We start from the raw sequence: 19,633 nt of genomic DNA on the forward strand, positions 1-19,633 counted from the left end.
TTTTTATAGAATTGTGATGGAAGGATTATATTGATTTGCGATACCTATTTTCAAGAACTATATGGATCAATTTTAATTTCAAGGACCATCTTGATGATGTGGATTAATTTCAAAGACCATTTATGATAGAAACCCGTAAATCTTGTGAGGCCCATTTATGTGCCACATTAGTACTTAACAAAATTTTTAATATAATTGTGATGGAATGACCACATTGATTTGCGACATATATTTTTAAGGGCTACATTGATTGATTTTCAATTTCAAGGACCATGTTGATGATGATGGTCAATTTCAAGAATTATTTGTGATAAAAACGCTATAATGTGGATCCAAATTTCCCTTCGAGAGGTTGACTAAAATATATGCAAGAAATATGATGATCCAAATTTCCAACACTCACTTTCTCATTGTCACCAAACCTAATCAAGCTTTAGGCTTAGAAAGGGCTAAAGATCCAAAAGCCAAAAAAATGATCTAATTTGTCTAAAAATTCATCTCTAATCAATAGCTAGGCTATAACTCTACAGATCCACCAAATTATTATTTGGTCAAAGGAGCATTAGACTAGCCAAATGCAGCCCTGCTCTTAACCTTTTTTTGGTTTTTTTTTTTTTTTTTGGAGCGAGCCCCTTAGTTGCAATAATTGATTCAAACTCAACGTTAGTTTAACTAAATTAACCAATAAATTTAAAGCATAAACATAAAACTAATAAATTATTGAGGAGGCTATGTTTAGCGATTCATTTACATACTCGACACTATTTATTTAAAAATAATATTTTGCAAGGCTATAATTTTGAACGAGGCTATGTTTAATCCCTTCGGTTGGAGATGGGCTAAGTTTGATTGATTCCGAACTCAAGAAAGATTCAGTTGTTAAGCACCTTTGTTTAGTAGATTTAGACGAATAGGAATCATCTAAACATTGAAAATTGCCTAAAACTGAAAAAGATTCCGAAGAATAAGAGCGTCTTTAAAAAGAGATGTAATTTATGGAAGTCATATTTTCATCAAATTTAATATTTTCCTGAAATGTAAATTTTTAAGCTTTATTTCAAAAGTTACATTGAAAGTATAAATGAAATGGGTTAAAGAATTTGATAACAGAGAAGACAAACCATGCTTTGATAAGAGTTATTTCCTAGTGAAGTACAAAGTATTATCTCGTGAGCATCGTCATGGACGAGGAGTCATTTGGGTAAGAATAAGAGTATAACAACGACTAGTAGTTTGTCCCTTCCACACACTAACATTACTTACCCGGTATAACAACGGAAGGGGGGAAGGGTGGTAAAGTTTAGAAGCACATAAGGTAACTGTTACCTGCTACTATGACTTCAGCTTCCCGCTCAACGCGCCTTTACTGAGCCAACCACTCCTGTCACCAGTGACTGGATTCTTCTTGGCTGCAACCGAACATTGATCGTTCCGACTGGCTTTGCTGCTATTCTCTAAATGGAGCATACGCCGCCTCATCTTAGTCTCCAACCGCATTGCTCTTGAAGCACAAACCCTCCGCTCAATCTCCAAAGCTTCTGTGAAGTCCCATATCCTAACAACACCTTCCTCACCTCCACATACAATACGATCAGCACCAATGTCCACCGACACAAGATTTTTCGCAAAACCATGTAACATCCTCTGCGGAGGTTCCACAGTACTTGGGTCCGCATGCTTAATACATGAAAAACCCTTTTCTGAAGCACGCTTTCTAGTCCTTAGAAGCTTTCTCACATCAATTAGTGAGAGTTTCCCATCAGCAGAAGCAGAAACAAGCCATGGAAACTCAAATGCAAGGGAATAGACACGGCCTGAGTGAGGAACCCATTTGGCAACGAGTAATGCATCAGTCTTGTGACCATGACTAGTGATTTCATACATGTGTATTGCACCGTCATCCCCTCCAGAAAATAGAAAATCCCCTGTGAGGTTTCGTGCCAAAGAGTAGGTATTACCAACATGAGCATTATGAATAATGGTCATCAGTCTCCCGCTACTAGCATCCCAAATATAAACATCAGAACCCGATGCGCTAGCAACTGTAAGATCCCAAGGTACAAGTTCCCATACCCAATCACTATGCCTCAAAATCTTTACACACTGGAGTGAAAACCGATCCCATACACGAACAGTCATGTCCCAGGAACCACTATAAATCCTAGTCAAATCCAAAGCAAGAGAAGTTATGGGCCCCTCATGCTCCCATAGTCGAAACTCGGTATTCTGGTTTTGAGGACCCTTAATATCAAACAAGTGTGGAAAGCCCTCCACTGCCCTCCAACACTGGATAAACCCATCAGTACCACCGGCGACCAGGAGTTTTGTATCTCCAGCAACTGCACGAATAGTGCAACCAAGAGATCTTGAAGAAGCAATCAACAATCCTTCTTCCATCTTCCACATTTTTACAGTTTGGTCATACCCAGCAGTAAATATGAGCTTTGCGGAAGCCAAAAGGAAAACTGTTTGAACAGCTTCAGCATGACCATACATAACGCCAATGCTATAACGTCCCATAAAGGTCTTACTCCTAAACTCCCTTTCAACAAAAAACTCCTTCCACAATGTCTCGTCAGAGACTCCCGTTCCCAAAGGTGTTGGAAGTGTGGGAGCTCCCCACCTCTCACAGTAAAAATCCTTCCAAACATGGTGCTCAGACGCAACCTTACAGAGATAAGCTGATACACATGAAGCTATGCCTAGCTCTTTTGGGTCAAGGCAATTCAAAATTTCGGATAACAAAGCTGGAGGAAGATCGGTGATTGTTCTACGAGAATTAACAAGCACATCGCTACACAACAACTGTTTCAAACCACACGACTCCAAGTTTGGCTTCTTGATTGGTGTGGATTTTGGAATTGAAGTTTCTTCCTTTTCAAGATAGGAATCTAATGTTCGTCCTGAAATGCTAAAGTTTTCGGCTTCAGGGTTAGAATTGAATCGATTCGATTCAGTTTGCTGTCGAAACGAATTTTCTACAGAGTCTGCCAAATTCTTAGAAACCTGAGTACTCACTTGGCATTCAAATTCCATAAAAGGATATGACTCTGACCGTGAATTTAAGGGATGGAAACTCTCTTGACCCCCAACACCTCCAATTACACAAACCAGTAATCAAAACACCTCCAATTACACAAACCCAGTAATCAAAATCTAAGACTTCGAAGACGAACCCAGAAATCCGAAATTTATATCCTGCAAAAGGAAAAAAAAATCCTAAAAATTGGAGAGTGAACCCTACAAATCAAAACTGAAATAATACAAAATCGAAACAAGGAAAAGAACAATATGGAATAAGAAGGGGCATAATTGAACAAAATCAAAGAAATGGATCCAACCGAGACCCATTTCTCTAGAAACTATGAACAAAAATTGCGAAAAAAGAAGAAGCTGAGAGATGGGGAATTAATAAAATATTGAGTTTCAGAAGTACCTTGGGAATTAACTTAACAAAGGAACCATGAAGGAGCACACAAGTAGAAAATAATCACAGGAAAGAAGAAGGATGAAAAAGCTTTGGGTTTGGAAAAGACGGAAAAAACGAGAAGAAGAGAATAGGGTTATGGATGGTTGAAAGACGCGGCGGGATTGATGATCCAGTGACCGTAGGATTTTCCGGGGAATGAGCGGTTGGGTTGACAGTTGTCAACTTCTCGAAAGACCGACCGCACGGGGACGCATTTCGCGTTACGGAGCTATGTGAATAACACGGGAGGGGAGGATTGTGTCTAGGATGGGCAATGAGACGGATTGGATTCGAATGTGCCATCCTTATATCCGAACGGTTTATTTTTTACGTATCTAAATCCGTAGAAATTTCGAAAGGATTTTTGATGCTATAACCAAACCTGTCGGGTGATGAATTTTTGATTCAGGAACAGTTTTTCCCATTATGATATTTATATATGTATTTATATTATTAACTAAATGAAGAATACTAAGAAAACGATATTAAATAAATTGCTATTATTAGTACAATTGATACAATGCATCTAATAAGTAATATTAAAAATGTGACAGCCAGTCCCGGACTTTTCGTACCGTAGAGGTGAAATGACGATTTTGCCCCTAGTATGTTTGTTTCGTTGTGTGGTCGTGTTTGGTTTTGGTTGGTTGATTTTGGACCACACATATCCACACTCATTCCTCTCTCTCTGCTTTGTCCCGAGTCCCTCTCTCTCTCCCCCTTTCCTATCTTCTTCGTACGGACAACACCAAAAACCCTTGGATTCGTCACGGATCGAGGAAACAAACTACATATTTGTGCTCGTGAGGTCCTTAGGAGTTCAACCATACCCATTTCAGGTAAGGGAACCTTCATTTTCATGTCGAACCCGAGAGGTGTAAATCGGGGTACTGTTCATGCACACGTTAATTCTTATGTTTTTGGGAATTTCAAGCTCGTAGGAAGCTTGGTGAGGTCCTTGGGAGGCTTGGGGTGGTTCGTTTGAAGGTTTTGGACGTCGGGATCGTGAGTTGCAGGTTTGGCCAGAGTTGGTGGTGTTTTCCCGGCGAGATTCCGTTGGTTTTTGTGCTTGAAAGTGGTAAGGATTTGTTCCTCTTGTTGTAAGCTTCATTTTGGTACCAATTTTGTGAAATTTGGATGAAAAACGAATGAGATATCAAGTTTAGAAATTTTCCCGGTGTTCCGGTGTCGGAGGTTGGCCGGAGAAGATGACGGAATATTCCGTTAGTTTGGACAGAATATTCTTGACGGAGTTAACTGACACCGTCAGTGTGCCAGGCATGTGCCTGCGCGTGGGCGGCGCATGGGGGCGCGTGCGGTGTCAGAAAATTATTTTAAAAATATGGGGATGTTCGTGAGGTTGAGTAGATCACGTTGGTGTATTCATACACCCCATTTGAGCATTGCATGAGAAGTTATTTCGTAATGTTGGTTATGTGCTTTAAAATTAACGTTTTTATAGTTGTTTCCCATATAGGTGAGACCTATCCCGAGGACGAGTGCAGTCACTCGAGGCAAGGGGGTTACGACCCTTTTACATACCAGAAAGTGGGCTTTTGGTTTTCCGTATATACCTATATACTTGTGTTTTCCCAGAAAGTGAAATGAAACGTTTATACGTTTATATGCCTGATAGGAGCATATTCATGCGACTTAATTAAGTTGTTCTCGTGCATTTATGTTGTGTTTATTTAGTTATTTTAGTGTTTAATGCCACTTTTGTGTATTTTCAGATTATAAGGCCAAAGTGTGCAAGAAGATGCAAATTGGAGTATTTTGGAGCGGAAGAGGAATGAATGAGTTGAAGACTTGAAGAAACGACGAATTCCTACTCCAACGATGAATTCTTACCAAAACAAGGTTTCCTACTTGAAGTAGGAAAGTTAACCCTAAGTTTCCCGTTTTGGTAACTTTTCCTAAACTTAAACGTCCGTATTTTCTAGCCACTTTGACGGCCTTGTAGGCACTTTAGGACACAAAACCAAGGCCCTAGCCCAATTACACAACCTTGCCGTGCCTTAACCCTAATTCCCTTCCCTTGCCGTGCAAGGGGGGGCACTTTTGTCCAATGTTGTGCAATTAAACCCTATTTCCCTCTCCTAACCTAACCCTAGCCGCACCTTGCAGCCATCCCTTTAATTTCTGATTTAAATCCCTTATTCTAGAAGCCTTTAATTTAATTTTAGTTAATAAAAATAAGCTAGGGTTTGAATTTCTTAAACCCTACACATTTTTACAATTTAGCCGCACCCTAGGGGGGGTTTTAGTGGATTCCTTTCAGCCACAAAAACAGGCAGCCACCATCCCATTTATTTTCTTCCTTGGGCGGTGCATTCCATGATTTTTTTCACCCTAATTGACTTTGCCGCAGCCACCATATCCCAATATATTATTCAGCCATTAACCTTTTTTTTTGAACCTAGCCGCAAATCCCATTCACCTTTTTCTCCATTCCATCCGCAAATCCCATTTCTTTGTCCTTTAGCTGCAGCCACCCTTCCATATTTCTCCAATTCCCATTATTGCCGTGCCTTCTTCCACACCTTCACACACCATCTACCAACCTTGCCGCACCACCCAACCTCCCTAAATCCATCCCTAACCCAGAAAACTATCCAGCAATTCCCTAACACTCTCTGCCGCAGCAAGGAGAAGATGAAAGAGGAGCTTCGACGCGCAGAAATTCAAGTGGATTCGTTGTGCGTTCTAGGTGTAATCAATCCTTTGTGCTTTATGTTTAAATTCAATTGTATTTCTCTTTTTGTGAACATGAGAGGCTAAACCCCTATTTAGCTAGGGGGTGATTCGAAACCATGTTTATGCTTGCAATATGAATTGATTACTTTTGGTTGGAATTTCATGAATGGTGAATTCAATTTGTTTAACTGCTTGATCGATAACTTATTTATGTAAGTTGATTGAGAGTGCACGCTTAATTTTCCTGCATGAATATGACGCTAGAATATAAGTGAGTTTCACCTAATAGTTATGAACTTATATTCACAAGTAGTGGAGGTTGCTTATAAACAATCGCGTTAAATGAATTCTTGGCACTAGTTTCATGCTCATCATAGTAACGAATGCCTCGTCGACACTTATAGTTTTCATGATGCTTAATGATCTTTGATTGTATCTTTATTGTGCTTTTCACGTAAAGGACTTTTGGAGAATGTTTTGAATTGCGTTGCGCTAACCCATCCAATTCATTAACTTAAGGAAAACTTGACGGTTAATTTAAGCGGACCTAATTAACCCGGGGTGTTGAGTTTCATAATTCATCGAAAGACCAACTGAAAATCAAATTGTATGCAAGTGTGACATGTGTGGAGAAGAACCTTCTAGCTAGCATTCATCCATATTTTCATCACATTCATCTTTACATTCTGCCTTTAAATTACAATCTGTGGATTTAGTTTAATTTCGTCAAAACCTCAATCCCCCTTTACTTTAGTGTCTAATTTAGTTAGAAAGTGTCTTAGTTTGTGTTTATAAGTGTTTTGTATTCTTTGAGTCTTTTGATTTGTTTTAGTGTTTTATTGTTTAGTTTTGCATTCTTTGAGTCTAGTTTAGTGTTTTTAACGTTTGTTTTACGTTTTTGAGTCAGTTTCCAAGTGATTTAGTAATCCCTCCTAATCCCCGGTCTAGAACGATCCCTACTTGCATCTTTACTACAATTGTCAAAAGAGGGTTTTAATTTGTGTGCTTAATTAGTTCGCATCAAATTTTTGGCGCCGTTTGATAGGAGCATATTCATGCGACTTAAATGGCTTGTTCTCGTACATTTACGTTATGTTTCTTTAGTTATTTTAGTTCTTTATGCTTCTTTTGTGTGTTTTCAGGTTCTAAGGGCTTAGGGAGAAAGAAAGTGCATTTTGAGGCCATTTGGAGCATTTTTGGGCATGGATTGGATAGCTTATCCATGGAGCCAAAGTTTGGACGAATTTGAAGGCCTTATTTTCACTTTGGACATAAAACAAAGGGCCTAGCCCATTCTCTCTTATTCTATCCCTTATAGCCATGCAAAGAACCATCCATTCCATCAAAAACAATCCATCAATTCACATGCAAAACCACCATTAACATACATGCACCCAAACAAAGCCAACCTAGCTAACCCTACATGCATTATTTATTAGCATCTTTACAAGACATTATCATTGCATAACATTCCACTTCCACCTCTTTCCAACCTAATTCACATGCATATCAACCCTACATACATTAATTAGTCATTCTTTTCATATTACACTCAAATGCATTCACATGCATTTCAAGAAGCAAAACAACATTGTGCCGTGAGCTTCCCTTGCATTTTCAGCTTTCCTCCTTGCATTCACATGCATAACCAACCTAGTGTCACTCCCATTCATTCCCTTTAATTATTTAGCCATTATCATACATTTATTCTCCCATAAACAACCCAACAATGCCGTGAGTTCCCACTCCCATTTCCAACTTTCCATAACTTTTCCTAGTTGTTTTATTACATACATTCCCCCTTCATTATTCCAAACACATGCACCCATAATCATTCATCCCCTCCTAGCTGCAATATTCCCTCTTTTGTTCCCCCATTTCACCTATAAATAAGCATCCAACACTCCTCAAAATTCATTCACTCTTCCATACACATTTTCAGTTACAAACACTTCCATTTTCTGTGCAGTTTTTCTCCTTCATTGCAGCCACTATCCAACCACTTCCCATCCCTCCAAAACACTTCACATAATCCCCAAAGCTCACCTTAGACCTTGTGCTACAACAACGAGGAAGAAAAGAGTGCTTAAACGTTCATACAATTCAAGTTTGAGTTGTTGGAATGTTTAGGTGTTTCTTTGATTTCAAAGTTTAAATTTAATTCTCTTTGTTTTGTACGTATGAGAAGGGAAGAGAAGAGTGCCTAAACGTTCATACAATTCACGTTTGAGTTGTTGGAATGTTTAGGTGTTTCTTTGATTTCAAAGTTATGAGGAACTAAACCCCCTTTAGCTAGGGGGTGATTCGAAACTATGTTTATATTTGCATTTTGAATTGATTACGTTTGGTTGGAATTTCATAAGTTGTGGATTCAATTTGTTTAACTGTTTGATTGATAACTTATTTATGTATGTTCATTGAGATTGCAAGCTTAATTTTCATGCATAAATATGACGCTAGAATATAAGTGAATTTCACCTAATCGTTATGAACTTATATTCACAAGTAGTAGAGGTTGCTTATAAACAATCGCGTTAAACGAATTCTTGGCATAAGTTTCATGCGTATTCCATAGTAACGAATGCCTCGTCGATGTTTATGATTTCCGTTGAACTTAATGATCTTGGTTAAATGTCTCTATCATGCGTATTCCATAGTTAGGGACTTTGATTAAGAATAATTTGGTTGTAATGCGTATTCCATTCAATCCAACGAATTTAGGGAAATCTGAAAGTTAATCTAAGCGGATCTAATTAACTTGGAGCATTGAGTTTCACAACTTATCGAAAGACCAACTGAGAATCAATTTTGTTTGCAAGTGTAACATGTGTGGAGAAGAACCCCTTGGCTATTCCATCATCCATATTTTTATCACATTCATATTTACATTTTGCCTTTAATTATATTCTGTCTTTTTAATTTAATATCGTCCAACCACAATTCCCCCCTATTTTGTTAAGTCTTAATCATTCGTATTTGTTTTATTTTTGTATCTTTAAGCTTTTGGAGTCATAAACAATTGCAAATTCGTCTAAATCAAGTTCTAGCTTCTATTTGAGTCAATTTGATTGTTTTAGACAATTTGAGTTTTTCAAAGCCATTCTGAGTCATAGTAGTCTTGTTAAGAGTATTTTAATTTAGTTTTTATGTTTTTAAGTCAATTTAGAAGGTTTTAGCAAGCCCTCCTAATCCCCGGTCTAGAACGATCCCTCACTTATCCATTCTACTACAATTGTCAAACGAGGGTTTAATTTGAGTGTCAAGTAATTCTCGCATCAAATTTTGGCGCCGTTGCCGGGGATTAGCAACTTTGCTAATCCTTTGTCTTTATTTTTATATTTTGTTTTTCGTGCATTCTTATTTCAAATTCTTAGTTTGTTTGTTTCCTTGTTTTTTTTTAGGTACTGTGTATGACTCGTAGCTCTCGGCCTATTATAGAGAACATCTTCGACTTTGACGGTGATTTTGAACGCACTTTGAGGAGAACGAGGAGTCAACAAGAGCCACCACAACCTCCACCACAACCTGGGCTTGAAGAAGACGAAGTAGGTGTAGAAGAAAAGCCCACGGATCAGATTTTTGAAGAAGAACAAGCCATGGCAGCAGATAATAGAACCATCAAGGAGCTTTCGGCCTCGGGTCTGGATAATGCATTGCCTCTTTGTATCCAATACCCCACGGCTGCCCAAGGCAAGACCGATGAATTTGAACTCAAATCCAGTTTGTTACACCATATTCCGAAGTTCCATGGCTTGTCTATGGAAGACCCCAACAAACACTTGAAGGAGTTCGAGGTGGTTTGTTCGAGCATGACCCCCGTCAATGTGGATGGGAGTATATTGAAGATGAAGGCCTTTCCATTTTCACTTATGGACAAGGCCAAAGATTGGCTCTACGAACTAGCCCCGGGAACTGTGACTTCGTGGGAGAGTATGAAGCGTGCTTTCTTGGAGAAATTCTTCCCTACTTCGAGAGTGATTCTCCTACGGAAGAAAATTAGTGGTATTCAACAGAATCATGGTGAGACATTCCCGGCTTATTATGAGCGCTTCAAGGGCCTTGTAGCTTCATGTCCTCAACATCAAATGAAGGAGGAACTTCTCCTTCAATATTTCTATGAGGGCCTCCTTCCTATCGAACGTCAAATGCTTGATGCATCAGCGGGAGGAGCATTGGTGGACAAAACACCAAGGGATGCCAAGGTTCTCATAGCCAACCGAGCGCTCAACGCTCAACAATATGAAGGAGTGGGCCAAAGGGAAGCCCCACGGCAACAAAGTGTAAATGAGGTGAGTGCTATTTCTGAAATTCAATCACAACTTGCTAATCTTACTTCTCTTGTTTCTCAGGTTGTGATTGGTCCAAAAGCACAAGAACACCAAGTCTGTGGCGTGTGCTCAATTCAAGGGCATCCATCCGACAAGTGCCCTCAACTAATCGAGAATGGTGGGTGGGAATCTGCCAATGCAATTGGTTTCCAAGGACAAAATCAAAACAACCCATACTCGAACACTTACAATGCCGGATGGAGGGACCATCCAAACTTCAAATGGAGGGAGCCACAACAAGCTGCCCAACAAGGAGGATTTAGGCCAAACCCCCCTGGTTTTTATTCCAAGCCGTATGCACCCCAACAATCCCAACAACCTTCGGCATCATCTCATTCAGGTACGTCTTTGGAAAGTAATCAAGCTATGCAATTACTAACCTCTATTTCGCAGGGGTTGCAAAATCAAAACAACCGGATAGAAAATAACGAGAAGGAGATGATGGATATGAAGAAACAAATAGGGCAGATTTCTGAGTTCCTTGGACAGATTAGAGAGCAAGGAAAGCTTCCTAGCTCAACCACAGTCAATCCAAAGGGAGGATTCGAATCCGCCAAGGCCATCACCCTAAGGGGTGGAAAAGAAGTTGGGACCGAGCCAAACAATCCCACATCTGCCCAGAAAGTAGATGAAGAGAAGACACAACCTGAGGCAGATCACCCTAACTCGGCCAAATCAGGTAATTTAAGTTCAAATTCATGTACTTCACGTCCTAATCTGCCCAATGTACCTTTTCCTCGTAGGTTCATGCAAGAAAAAAAGGAAGAAAGCGAGAAGGACATTCTTGAAACGTTCCGGAAGGTGCAAGTGAACATACCACTTCTCGATGCAATCAAACAGGTTCCAAAGTATGCTAAATTCCTCAAGGACCTATGCAATACAAAGAGAAGAAGGGCAAACAAAGAGGTAGTGAAGGTAAGCGAGAATGTGTCCGCTGTTTTGCAACGTAAACTGCCTACCAAGTGCAAAGACCCCGGTAGTTTCACGATTCCTTGTGTGATTGGACATAATCGTTTTGAACATGCCATGCTTGATTTAGGTGCATCCATAAATGTCATGCCTTATTCGATTTATGCATCTATGAATTTGGGTGAATTAAAACAAGATGGTGTAATTATACAATTGGCCGATCGTTCTAACGCGTATCCAAAAGGAGTTTTGGAAGATGTGCTTGTGCAGGTGAACCATTTAATTTTTCCGGCTGATTTCTACGTCCTAGACATGGAGGATTCAGCCCATTCTACATCTTTGCCGATTCTCCTTGGTAGGCCATTCATGAAGACGGCCCGAACGAAGATTGATGTATACAAAGGCACCTTGACAATGGAATTCGATGGGGAAGTGATTGATTTTAATATTTCTGAAACTATGAGATATCCCGTTGATGACCATTCTTGTTTTTCCATTGATGTTATCGATTCTTTGGCGCAGGTATACCTTGAAGAATTGAATGAGGACGCCCTGGAAACAACCATCACTAAGGCCATAGAGCGCAAAAATGAAGGATTTGGGCCAATGCAAGGCCACGGCAAGGAGGAGGAATTCTTTGCAATGGGTTCTAGTGAAGAAATAATTGAGGTTGTGGCAGCCCTTGAGTCATTACCACAACAATATGGTAAGGTTCCACTCTCACTTTCAAATTCAGTTTCCACTAAGATGCTACCTTCTGTTGTTCAGGCACCATCGCTTGAACTTAAGCCGTTGCCGGACCATTTGAAGTATGTGTTTTTGGGAAAAGGCGAAACATTGCCCGTCATCATTTCATCAAGTCTCACGGCAATGGAGGAGGAGAAGCTTGAGAGGGTGCTGCGAGAGCACAAAACGGCCATAGGGTGGACTTTGGCCGACATTAAAGGAATAAGCCCTACCACATGCATGCACCGTATACTTCTTGAGGAGGGGACTAAGCCATCCCGAGAGGCTCAACGCCGTCTCAACCCTCCGATGATGGAAGTGGTGAAGAAGGAAATAATCAAGCTTTTGGATTGCGGAGTGATCTACCCTATCTCCGATAGCCGTTGGGTCTCTCCAGTTCAAGTCGTTCCCAAGAAGTCCGGAGTAACTGTTATCAAGAATGATGAGAATGAGCTCGTGCCTACACGCATTCAGACTGGATGGCGAGTATGTATCGATTACCGGAAGCTAAATGCCATGACTAGGAAAGATCACTTTCCTTTGCCATTCATCGACCAGATGCTCGAAAGGTTAGCCGGTCATGCCTTTTACTGTTTTCTTGATGGATACTCTGGATATAACCAAATTGTGATAGCCCCGGATGATCAAGAGAAGACCACATTCACATGTCCCTTTGGAACATTTGCTTATCGTCGCATGCCATTTGGCTTATGCAACGCACCGGCCACTTTCCAAAGGTGTATGGTAAGTATATTTTCCGATTTTGTTGAAAAGATCATTGAGGTTTTCATGGATGATTTCAGTGTATTTGGGAGTTCATTTGATAATTGCTTGGATAATCTGACCTTAATTTTGAAACGATGTGTTGAAACTAACCTTGTCTTGAATTGGGAGAAATGTCACTTTATGGTGAAACAAGGTATAGTTTTAGGACATATTGTTTCAGAAAAAGGAATTGAAGTAGATAAATCAAAAATAGACCTTGTACGTCACTTACCCTCTCCTACTTCGGTTAGAGAGGTACGTTCGTTTCTTGGCCATGCAGGGTTCTATAGGCGTTTTATCAAGGACTTCTCCAAGATGTCCAACCCTCTTTGCCGATTGCTTCAAAAAGATGTGCCATTCAAGTTTGATGGAGAGTGTAATTCGGCATTTAACCAACTCAAGGAGAAGCTAGTCTCGGCCCCCATTGTACCTCCAGATTGGAGCCTTCCGTTCGAGCTCATGTGCGATGCATCCGACTATGCATTAGGAGCTGTTCTAGGACAAAGAAGAGACAAGCGGCCGCATGTCATATACTATGCCTCTCGGACTCTCAATGATGCCCAATTGAACTACTCCACGACGGAAAAAGAACTTCTAGCTGTGGTTTTTGCTTTAGATAAATTCCGTTCATATTTAATTGGTACTAAAGTAATCGTTTATTCTGATCATGCAGCTTTGAGGTACTTGCTCACGAAAAAGGAAGCAAAGCCGAGGCTTATCCGTTGGATTCTTCTTCTTCAAGAATTTGATATTGAAATCCGGGATAAGAAAGGAAGCGAGAATGTAGTGGCTGACCATTTAAGCCGAATGATCCACGAGGAGCATGAACATGCCGTACCTATCCCTGAAACTTTTCCCGATGAGCAGCTGCTTTCCATTGAGGTAAGTGAACCATGGTATGCAGATTTAGTGAATTACTTGGTGGCTAAACAAATTCCAAATGAACTAAACAAGCACCAACGTGATAAGCTTAAAAATGATGCACGTTTCTATGTTTGGGATGACCCTTATTTGTGGAAGTATTGCTCAGATCAAATTGTACGTAGATGTGTGCATGATTCTGAATTTCACTCAATTCTAAGCTTTTGTCACACATATGCATGTGGTGGTCATTTTGGCACACAACGCACTGCCCTCAAGGTTTTAGAGTGTGGTTTTTATTGGCCGACTATATTTAGGGATGCTAGAACCTTTTGTATGTCTTGTGATCGTTGCCAACGAATGGGTAACATAGGTACCAAGGACCAAATGCCGCAAACCCCTGTCTTTAATGTTGAAATTTTTGATGTTTGGGGCATTGATTTCATGGGCCCTTTCCCTCCATCTTATGGTTTCACTTATATCTTGCTAGCCGTTGATTATGTTTCTAAATGGGTGGAAGCAAAAGCCACCCGTACTAACGATTCTAAGGTGGTTGCAGATTTCGTGAAAACTAACATTTTTGCTAGGTTTGGAATGCCGAGAGTAATCATAAGTGATGGAGGGTCTCACTTTTGCAATCGGACCATTGAGGCGTTGCTAAGAAAGTACCATGTCAACCATAAGGTCTCCACACCTTACCATCCTCAAACAAATGGCCAAGCCGAGGTGTCTAACCGAGAAATCAAACAAATTTTGGAGAAGACCGTTGGACCAACAAGGAGGGATTGGAGCTTACGTTTAGATGATGCACTGTGGGCATATCGTACGGCATACAAAACACCCATTGGGATGTCACCTTTTCGGCTCGTCTATGGTAAGCCATGTCATTTGCCCGTAGAGTTAGAGCACAAGGCACATTGGGCCGTGAAGATTTTCAACATGGACATAGATGCAGCGGGAGTTCATAGGAAGCTCCAATTGAATGAACTTGAGGAGATTCGGAATGAAGCCTATGAGAATGCCCGGATGTACAAAACCAAGACCAAAGCATTCCATGATAAAATGATTCGAACCAAGACCTTCACAGTTGGGCAGAAAGTGTTACTTTTCAACTCTCGCCTACGGTTGTTTCCTGGTAAGTTGCGTTCTAAATGGATTGGCCCGTTTGTTGTTACTAATGTTTTCCCTCATGGTGCAGTGCAAATCAAAAGTTCAAGGACGCAGCAAGAATTCAAAGTGAATGGGCATCGATTGAAGCCCTATTACGAGATGTTTGAGGAGCATGTCGTGGAGGAGGTACCCCTCCATGCCGTGGAACCTAGTCAAGCTTAAACGGAGGTACCGTCCGGCTGCAAGACGTAAAAGAAAGCGCTACTTGGGAGGCAACCCATGCATCCGAATAGAGAAGAACTTGGAAAACCCCTTTAAGAGACTTATTTTTATTCCTTTCTTTTTCTTTACTGCCTTACTTTGCTTTCTTTCTCGTATTTGTTTATTTGCTTGCTCTGTTGTGACTTTCTGCTTAAAACATTGAGGACAAGGTTTGATTTAAGTGTGGGGGGGTAAACAATTTGTATTTGCATGAATTTCGTGGGATTTATTCACCTATCACTTAGAATGTTGTTTCTTGCTGTTTTAAGCGTTTTTAGAGTGTTTTATAGTGTCTTGGTATAAAACTTCGAAAATTTGAAAAAAAAAAAAAAAAAAAAAAAAAAAAAAAAAAAAAAAGATCTTTTGAAAAACCCAAAAATATGTGTTTTTAGAGTCATTTGAGTCATTTTGGTGTTTGTTTGTGTCTTAGCGCTACTTAGGTTGTTTAGTTGTTATTGTTTGTTTGTTTATTAATTATGTGAGTCTATGATTGTAACATTGAGAAAATGTTTGATTTATTGATAGGCACTGCTAAACAAAGAAAGATGGTGCTTCACAAAGGGTGTTTGCTTGAGGCCCCACTACGTGGCTTTACTCTTGAAGCGGAAGGCGTAGGAGCAGAAGGCATCGGAGCGGAAGGCGTAGGAACAGAAGGCGTTGGAACAGAAGGCATAGGAGCAGAAGGCATCGAAGATAGAGCATTCCAGGCCTCAATACTTGGCCAAGCGCTGGATGAGCCAGGAAAAAGTTGCCTCTGGAGGAAAGACGAGAACCTTTGACGGTCACTGTGAATCCGACCTTCAGACTCTTGCAGCTCATCAAGCTTCCTCTTCATGCCCGTCGAATAGTTGTTTGCAAGCACGTGCAAACTTCTATTCTCATACTTCAGCTGCTGGATCTCCTGCTTGAGACTTTCCACTTCTGCCATCAATGATTCCACCTGACGGGAGCGGGCAAGCAGGCGTTGGCCCATGTTGGACACAGAACTCGCACACTGAACACTAAGTGCGAGGGACTCTTGAACGGCCAGCTCATCGGACCGTCCTGACAGCAGCCTACTATCTTTCGGAGTGAGGAGGTTCCTAGCTACTATTGTAGCTGTTGTGGCGTCCTGCATCACGGAGTCTTCACCTGTGAGAGGACCGTTAGAAGAAAAGAAAGAAGGGCGCCATACGTTACCTTGACGCGGCGCGCCCGTATCACTGCTAAGGCTCAATTCCAAGCTAAGGTTCGATGAGTTTGCCATTTTTCAAAAGTGTTCAGAAAGAAGGGGTGGTTGGAGTTAATTCTCAAAGGGCCGGAGTCGATTTTTCAAGAATGGGATTTCTTCAGAGTGTATTTGTTGGGGTGATCGATAGCTCCATAAAAAGCCATGGCGACGCGTCCACCGATTCAGAGATCCGGATTTTCCTCCGCAAATTTCGACGACGCTTTCGCGGTTTTTCAGAAAACGCGTTCAGCTTTGTCAAAAGATATCTGACAAAGCTGATAACACGTGGAGGCCATCATCTCAATTACACGTCTTTAGCCGACAAGCGCAAAGTTCGGCGACACTTTCTCAGCTTTTCAGAAGACGCGTGCAGCTTTGTCAAAAGGAGCCGCATCTGCACTACCACGTGTCGTTCAGCACTCGAAGGGGCGCCTACTCAGAAATCGAAGAGGCGTGTTCAGAGATCGAAGAGGCGCCATTATTTCAAAAAGCCGGATTTGCGGGATCAAAACGTTTGTCGACGAAGGTAAAAAGTACCACCACTTGATATTATCTCTATATATGTCGACCTTCGTCTTTTATGGCAGGGTAAACCTGAAGAAAAATGCCCAACTCTCTCTCACCTCTGAGGGCGCACTCCCAGCAAAGCCTTTTGAATTACTCAAAATTTTCTTCTTCCCCAAAGATGATACCAGATACCTGGAGTACATATGACCCAGGAGGAAATACATGCGCTGATTCCTTCACCGCTTCTTCAAAAGCAAAGGTATCTCATATCATCAAGGTCAAAAGCAAAAGTATCTCATATCATGCTCTCTCCCTGTCTTTTTCTTTGTCCTTGTTCTTACTCGCATGGCAAAGTGAAAGAAGCAATCAGCCGGCACTTGGAGTCAGTCTTCCGATCTGGAGCCAACTGCCTGGAACCTATTCCTGATTGCTTACCTAGCGTTGCTCTCGAGTAGTCATCTTCAACGGTTGATACACTTCCAGAGAAGGGACCACTCCTGCACAGATTGAACAAAGAAACAGACAAAAGGGATAAGCTCAGACCTTCGGGGAAGACCAAAAGAATCCTCCAGCCCAGTAGCACAAAGGAAAATCAATGATGGGCGGAAACCAGTTCGAGAGTAAGCCTGTGGATCATCAAGATCAAGCCTCATTGCAATCAACAAAGAGAAGATGGAATTTACACTCCATAACCAGATTTGCGTCCCTAAACTCTTCTCTTTGTTAATTACATTTTGCCATGTTTAGTATGTTTAAGTGCTTTTTGTGTATTTACTTATGCTTTGTGTGAATCTATGCTTAAAACATTGAGGATAATGTTTGATTTAAGTGTGGGGGGGTAACTAAGTATATTTGATGCAAATTCGTTGGATTTTATCACCTATCACTTCACATGTTGTTTCTCACTGTTTTAAAACTATTTTAGTGTGTGTTGTTTTATAACTCCGAAAAGCACATAAAAATTTGAAAAATTGTTTTGAAAAGCCTAAAAAGAGTGTTTTGAGTCGTTTTTGTGAGTTTGTGTCTTAGGATACCTTCCAACACAATGTTAAGGATTTGGTTTATAATTGCATGACGGTTAGAAAGAGTTATAAACATAGAGAAAAGTTTGATTTACTCTTGGTTTATGCTTAGTTATGGTTATAATATATGACTTCACATGCAATCATAAAAGAAAAATTCGTTTTTGTAACATGCTTGAAGGAAGGAACTCAAACAAACGCTACAACCCTGTGAGACTCGAGCCATTACCTTCTTTGGAGAGTTATTTTCTGTGATTCTTTGTTTTCTAAAGTTGTTGCATGATCTCATTATTCCTTGCTTGGTTACTACTTAGAATGCAATTGTATCATGATAGAACTAAATGCTAGAACTTATATCCGTTTCATTCAAAGCATGACATTGAATTGCATAACATATATCAAGATGAAGTTGTGTAGTTGCCACCATAACCAAATAGCCTTACTTCCCATATTTCGTATTTATTGTAAGTTTTAACCCCGTTGAGCCTCGTTTAGCCTTTATTCTTTGTTAACCCACATCACCCCTTACCTAGCCTAGAGTAGGACTTTCCTATACCCTTGTTCTTAAAGGATAGTGAGCATGACTTAATTGAATTCCTTTTTATTAATATGTTGCAGAAAATAAGTGTGGGGGAAGGGATTTTTGTGTGTATGTATGTGCCTAAGTCTTAAAGGAGGCACGGGAAAAAGAAAAAAAAAAAAAAAAAAAAAAAAAAAAAAAAAAAAAAGAAAAGAAAAGAAAAGAAAAAGAGTGAAAATAAGTGAGAATGGACTCACAAGTGTGATTGTTGATGAAAGGGCCCAAAAAGTTTGAATATGGCCCTAAGTGTTGTGACTTCCCCTTGGGTGTTCAAAGTTAACTTCTGCGTTCTAAAGGGAATTCTAAGTGCCTAATTCAATACTTTGCTCACTATTGCTTTAAGAACGTTTGTGTACTCTACCTTTCTTTGTTAAACCATTACCCTTAGCCCCGTTACCTCCCTCAACTTCTATCTTGAGTGTTATGTGTTTCAATTTGCGGAGTTTGAAATTGATATGAGCTTATGGAATCACTGGTTCTCATTCTAAGTAGTAGCATTCCATTCATGAGATCATACCTAAACATGCTTATTAACTCCAGAAATTGCTCTCTTTATGATACATATATGTGAGTGTTCGTTTTCATGTTTACATCAATCTTCTCACATATGACTAGATTAGGGTGTGTAGTTAGAAATTCTGAGTGAAAATCGAGTGCATATCTTGTAAGGAATTGAGCAAATTCTCTAAGGCATGTTACTACATTCAAAACATGGTTTTAAATGCTTAATTGTGAACTAGTATATGGTGACTATGATTAAGAATGTACTTAAGTGTGAAGATGACTAAAAATCTGTGAGAATGATGATTTTTAACATGTCATGTGCATTGGAAATCCCTAAGACGGTTGTTGGAAGGTTTAGGTTGTGTTTTACGTGTTTAGTGTCGTTTTGTTTATTTGTTTTTATTCTGTTTTGCTCGAGGACTAGCAAAAGCTAAGTGTGGGGGTATTTGATAGGAACATATTCATGCGACTTAAATGGCTTGTTCTCGTACATTTACGTTATGTTTCTTTAGTTATTTTAGTTCTTTATGCTTCTTTTGTGTGTTTTCAGGTTCTAAGGGCTTAGGGAGAAAGAAAGTGCATTTTGAGGCCATTTGGAGCATTTTTGGGCATGGATTGGATAGCTTATCCATGGAGCCAAAGTTTGGACGAATTTGAAGGCCTTATTTTCACTTTGGACATAAA

General features: G+C 40.2%; 1 protein-coding gene across 1 annotated transcript; it reads right to left on the bottom strand.

Moving 5' to 3' along the window:
• Positions 1-1,099: 1,099 nt before the first annotated feature.
• LOC137742373 (F-box/WD-40 repeat-containing protein At5g21040) lies at positions 1,100-3,814 on the bottom strand. Its single transcript, XM_068482227.2, has 2 exons — positions 3,437-3,814; positions 1,100-3,198 (listed from the first exon to the last, which is right to left on the bottom strand). Exon 2 carries the CDS (start codon positions 3,034-3,036, stop codon positions 1,333-1,335), a length of 1,704 nt encoding a protein of 567 aa, XP_068338328.2. The 5' UTR covers positions 3,037-3,198; positions 3,437-3,814; the 3' UTR covers positions 1,100-1,332.
• Between the last annotated feature and the right edge of the window lie 15,819 nt (positions 3,815-19,633).

Source organism: Pyrus communis, chromosome 3 (assembly GCF_041283825.1).
Source record: "Pyrus communis isolate YQ-2024b chromosome 3, ASM4128382v1, whole genome shotgun sequence".
Taxonomy (NCBI): Eukaryota; Viridiplantae; Streptophyta; class Magnoliopsida; order Rosales; family Rosaceae; genus Pyrus; species Pyrus communis.